At 45.4% G+C, this 5,487-nt stretch overlaps 1 protein-coding gene across 1 annotated transcript; it reads right to left on the reverse strand.

Annotated features, from left to right (window-relative positions):
• Window positions 1-531: 531 nt before the first annotated feature.
• On the reverse strand, window positions 532-2,649 carry LOC139026606 (lysine-specific demethylase phf2-like). The gene is made up of 4 exons (XM_070441939.1): window positions 2,622-2,649; window positions 2,359-2,468; window positions 1,436-1,925; window positions 532-1,184 (listed from the first exon to the last, which is right to left on the reverse strand). Exons 1-4 carry the CDS (start codon window positions 2,647-2,649, stop codon window positions 1,096-1,098), a joined length of 717 nt encoding a protein of 238 aa, XP_070298040.1. The 3' UTR covers window positions 532-1,095.
• Between the last annotated feature and the right edge of the window lie 2,838 nt (window positions 2,650-5,487).

A 5,487-nucleotide genomic window follows, 5' to 3' on the forward strand; every position in this document is an offset into this window, starting at 1 on the left:
CTAGCCAGTGGGTCAGTCTAATGGTTTACTGTAGTAGTCCCTAGCCAGTATTGTTAGGCAGATGAGTAAAAACTATGTTTTTAGAGATGACTTCCACGATTTGCTAAACAGATATCTCCATGACGCGCTTGTCGCATTAGAATTACGCCATCTGAGGGAAGACAATGGTCTATAATCACAATATTTAACAATAGTCTTCAAATCGAACTAATCGTAGACGCTGATATGTTTGTAACCATCATCATATTTGACATCTGAGATTACTCTGAAAATCTCTTCATGTTTTGTGCTTAATAGTTGTTTCATAAATGCCTTTTTTTGGCTTTCCTTCCTTATCTATGACATTATCTTAGGACAATAAATATTATAACTGATAGTGCTTAGGAAAGAAAGAAATAGCGTGGAGGTGATTGTTTTGTAGTGAAGGTCCAGACTGAAATCAACATTGTGTGTGCTAACATCCCAGTCCTTGTCATGCCAAATATTTTTGGAGTGGAATGTTAGAACAAACAGACTGGATTCCAGGCTATGTCTGGTCTGAGGAGGACAGAGGAAAACATTTATTTCCTAAAATCATGAACAACATTGCAAGGTAATGATAAGCCACATCCAAATAGCAGTAATGAATTCCCTATGAATAAACTGTAATTCAACCTATATCCCACCCTAGAATGGAATGACTGCAATGTATTTCTAGGCTGTGTTCCCAAATGGCACCCTATTCCCTATATAGTGCACTACTTTTGACCAGAGCCCTATGGAACCCTATTCCCAATATAGTGCACTACTTTTGACCAGAGCCCTATGGGTGACCAGTACATTATAAAGGGAATAGAGTGCCATTTGGACAGCAGCCCTAGTGTATCTCTAGTGTAGTGACCCCCTGATAAACTGACTGTAGTAAAATGACACACATTTTTCTTAAAAAATATTTGTAGCAGGTATTCTGTACACTTTAGTATCTGAAAGTTATAAAGCAGTCTGTCTCTGTTGGCCCTGGACCTATCAGAAGAGAGGAGGTGGAGAAGCGGCCAGTTCATTGGCCAATAGTACTGCATCAGGAACCAATGGCAGTTCTCAGTGAGACACTTCCTGTTAAAGGAGGAGCTTCCCGTTGCGTTGTATCTTGAGGATCTTTCCCAGTCTCTGTTTGGCCGTCGCCATGCCTTTCTTTAGCCGCTTCGCTGTGAGGAGACAGACACAGAAAGAGACTTCAAAAAACCTTCTGAAAAAGAAATCATGAATTCAACAGCAACTATCTTTCCAATTGATTAATAGACTGTTGTTTTAAGCATATGTGAAAAGTAGGGTACTAACCTAGACCTATAGGTGGTAGTGTGGATGGTTGAATCACCACAGGTCTATCTGGCTCCACGGACCAGTTTGTAGTAATGGATTAATTGAGCTCCTGGTTTGGGTAAAGTAGTTCACTTACCTTCACCCTTTGCTGTTGCTCCTTCTCCTCCTGATGCTGCTCCTCCTGCGCCTCCTCCTCCTGCTGCTGCGCCTCCTCCTCCTCCTGCGCCTCCTCCTGCACCTGCTGCGCCTCCTCCTCCTCCTCCTGATACTGCTCCTCCTGCACCGCCTCCTCCTCCTGCTGCTGCTCCTTCTCCTCCTCCTGCTGCTCCTCGCTCCCCCTTGGCTGTGTTGTTGTTCTGAGACAATGAAGATGTGGAGGGTCGTCTCTGTGTGAGGAAGACTCCGGGGGCCATGGGCTGGAGCCCCCCAGCCTGACTCCCTCCTGCCCCAGAGGAGTACTCGTGGTTGGTCTGGCCCGGCTCAGTGTCCTGGCCCACGTCTGGTTCTGTAGAGCTGCTGTACCTGCTCAGCTTCCTCACTGGCTCCTCCTCTTCCTCCTCCATCACGGCAGCAGGGGGCTTCTTTTTTGTGTTTTTCTTCTTCTTCTTGTTCTTCTGCTGTTCCTCCTGGGTAAGAAGAAGAAAGGAATATCTGCATCCCAAATGACACCGTATGCCCTAAATAGTGCACTATTTTTGACCAGAACCCTATGGGAGCCATACCAGGGAATAGGGGGTCATTTGGGACACAGACTATGACTACAGGAAGATATCACTGGTGGAAAGAAAGTTTACTTCAAGTGGAGAGAAAATTGTTTTATTCAATTACTTTCTGAGCTCTTTGGTAGCCAGCTAGCGAGTTAACAGACAACAGGCAAGCCAAGCTAATTAGCTAGCTAGCTATCATGGCAAAATGTGAAAATGTTTTTCAGTCAAATTACTTATTTTTTACAACTTCTACAGGCTATGAAAGTAGTGTTCTGGGATCGAGTCTCAGTTGGTAAAAGCTCAAACCACCAAGTGGGTAGTTGCGTGGCAACAGTTAGTTAGTCCAACTGACCTGGTGAGAGAGTTTGGCTGCAGCAGCCGCCAGTCCTGTCTCTATGGACGCCACTCTTGCTCCTTCTCTGGCCGGCCTCGCCTGACGAAGCACAGAGGGACCGACACGTGCTACAGACAGACACATTGATCAATACAACTTACAACTGAATATAACTACTGGGACACACATGCTACAACTTACAACTGAATATAACTACTGGGACCCACATGCTACAACTTACAACTGAATATAACTCCTGGGACACACATGCTACAACTTACAACTGAATATAACTCCTGGGACCCACATGCTACAACTTACAACTGAATATAACTACTGGGACCCACATGCTACAAACACAGAGACCTCTCAGCTCAGAACACATTCACATCATCTCATTCAGAGTGGTTGGGTTAAATGCAGAAGGCACATTTCAGTTGAATACATTCAGTTGGACAACCCACTAGGTATCCCCCTTTCCCTTTCAACTGTTTAATTAAATCAGTCACAGTACATTCGGAAAGTATTCAGACCCCTTCCCTTTTTCCACATTTTGTTACGTTACAGCCTTATTCTAAAATGGATTAAAGAAAACATTTCCATCATCAATCTACACACAATCCCCCATAATGACAAAGCAAAAACAGGTTTTTAGAAATGTGTTAAAAATATAAACAGAAATACCTTATTTACATAAGTATTCAGACCCTTCGCTATGAGACTTGAATTTGAGCTCAGGTGCATCCTGTTTCTATTGATCATCCTTGAGATGTTTCTACAACAGGTTTGGAGTCCACCGGTGGTAAATTCAATTGATTGGACATGATTTGGAAAGGTACACACCTGTCTATATAAGGTTCAACAGTTGACAGTTCATGTCAGAGCAAAAACCAAGCCTTAAGGTCGAAGGAATTGTCCGTAGAGCTCCGAGACAGGATTGTGTCGATGCACAGATCTGGGGAAAGGTCCCAAAAAATGTCTGCAGCATTGAAGGTCCCCAAGAACACAGTGGCCTCCATCATTCTGAAATGGAAGAAGTTTGGAATCACCAAGAGAGATGGGAGAACCTTCCAGAAGGACAACCATCTCTGCAGAATTCCACCAATCAGGCCTTTATGGTAGAGTGGCCAGATGAAAGCCACTCCTCAGTAAAAGGCACATGACAGACCGCTTGGATTTTGACTAAAAGGCACCTAAAGAACTCTGACTGTGAGAAACAAGATTCTCTGGTCTGATGAAACCAAGGTGGAACTCTTTGGCCTGCATGCCAAGTGTCACGTCTGGAGGAAACCTGACACCATCACTATGGTGAAGCATGGTGGTGGCAGCATCATGCTGTGGGGATGTTTTTCAGGGACTAGGAGAATAGTCAGGATCGAGGGAAAGATGAACAGAGCAAAGTACAGAGAGATCCCTGATGGAAACCTGCTCCAGAGCGCTCAGGACCTCAGACTGGGGTGAAGGTTGACCTTCCAACAGGACAATGACCCTAAGCACACAGCCAAGACAACGCAGGTGTGGCTTCGGGACAAGTCTCTGAATGTCCTTGATCCTTGAGTGGCCCAGCCAGACCCCAGACTTGAACCCAATCGAACATCTCTGGAGACCTGAAAATAGCTGTGCAGCAACGCTCCCCATCCAACCTAACAGAGCTTGAGAGGATCTGCAGAGAAGAATGGGAGAAACTCCCCAAATACAGGTGTGCCAAGCTTGTAGCGTCATACACAAGAAGACTCGAGGCTGTAATCACTGCCAAAGGTGCTTCAACAAAGTACTGAGTAAAGGGTCTGAATACTTATGTAAATGTTATATCAGTTTTCTATGTTTTATATATACACATTTGCAAAAATGTCTAAAAAACTGTTTTTGCGTGTTGAGCTGTGGAAGAAGATAGTGTTGAGCTGTGGAAGAAGACAGTGTTGAGCTGTGGAAGAAGACAGTGTAGAGCTGTGGAAGAAGACAGTTTGTTGAAGCTGTGGAAGAAGACAGTGTTTGAGCTGTGGAAGAGACAGTGTTGAGCTGTGGAAGAAGACTGTTTGAGCTGTGGAGAAGACGGTGTTCAGCTGTGGAAGAAGACAGTGTTGAGCTGTGGATCATGAGGAGCTGTGGAAGAAGACAGTGTGAGCTGTGGAGAAGCCGTGTTGAGCTGTGAAGAAGACCGTGTTGAGCTGTGGAAGGAGACCGTGTTGAGCTGTGGAAGAAGACCGTGTTGAGCTGTGGAAGAAGACCGTGTTGAGCTTGTGGAGAAGACAGTGTTGAGCTGTGGAAGAAGACCGTGTAGCTGTGGAAGAAGACATGTTGAGTGTGGAAGAAGACAGTGTTGAGCTGTGGAAGAAGACAGTGTTGAGCTGTGGAAGAAGACAGTGTAGAGCTGTGGAAGAAGACAGTGTTGAGCTGTGGAAGAAGACGGTGTTGAGCTGTGAAGAAGACAGTGTTGAGCTGTGGATCATGAGGAGGTGTGAAGGAAGACAGTGTTGAGCTGTGGAAGAAAGACAGTGTTGAGCTGTGGAAGAAGACAGTGTTGAGCTGTGGAGAAGACCGTGTTGAGCTTGTGGAAGAAGACAGTGTGAGCTGTGGAAGAAGGACAGTGTTGAGCTGTGGAAGAAGACAGTGTAGAGCTGTGGAAAAGGACAGTTGAGTGTGGGAAGAAGACAGTGTTGAGCTGTGGAAGAAGACAGTGTTGAGCTGTGGAAGAAGACAGTGTTGAGCTGTGGAAGAAGACCGTGTGAGAGCTGTGGAAGAAGACATTGTTGAGTTGTGGAAGAAGACAGTGTTGAGCTGTGGAAGAAGACAGTGTTGAGCTGTGGAAGAAGACAGTGTAGAGCTGTGGAAGAAGACAGTGTGAGCTGTGGAGAAGACGTGTTGAGCTGTGAAGAAGACAGTTTGAGCTGGAGATGAGAGCTGTGGAAGAAAGACAGTGATTGAAGCTGTGGAAGAAGGACAGTGTTGAGCTGTGGAAGAAGATCGTTGTTGAGCTGTGGGAAGAAGACAGTGTTGAGCTGTGGAAGAAGACAGTGTTGAGCTGTGGAAGAAGATAGTGTTGAGCTGTGGAAGAAGATATGTGTTGAGCTGTGGAAGAAGACAGTGTTGAGCTGTGGAAGAAGACAGTGTTGAGCTGTTGAAGAAGACCGTGTAGAGCTGTGGAAG

This window comes from Salvelinus sp. IW2-2015, unplaced genomic scaffold, assembly GCF_002910315.2.
Source record: "Salvelinus sp. IW2-2015 unplaced genomic scaffold, ASM291031v2 Un_scaffold5253, whole genome shotgun sequence".
Lineage (NCBI taxonomy): Eukaryota > Metazoa > Chordata > Actinopteri > Salmoniformes > Salmonidae > Salvelinus > Salvelinus sp. IW2-2015.

What these genes read in the sequence shown, in the direction of transcription:
- LOC139026606 (XM_070441939.1), bottom strand. Translation starts at nt 2,649, where the DNA reads ATGTGGGTCCCAGGAGTTATATTCAGTT. An exon ending in CAGCCAAACTCTCTCACCAG is followed by an intron (nt 1,926 to 2,358) that starts GTCAGTTGGACT and finishes CTTCTTACCCAG; the next exon opens with GAGGAACAGCAGAAGAACAA. An exon ending in AGCAACAGCAAAGGGTGAAG is followed by an intron (nt 1,185 to 1,435) that starts GTAAGTGAACTA and finishes GTCTCCTCACAG; the next exon opens with CGAAGCGGCTAAAGAAAGGC.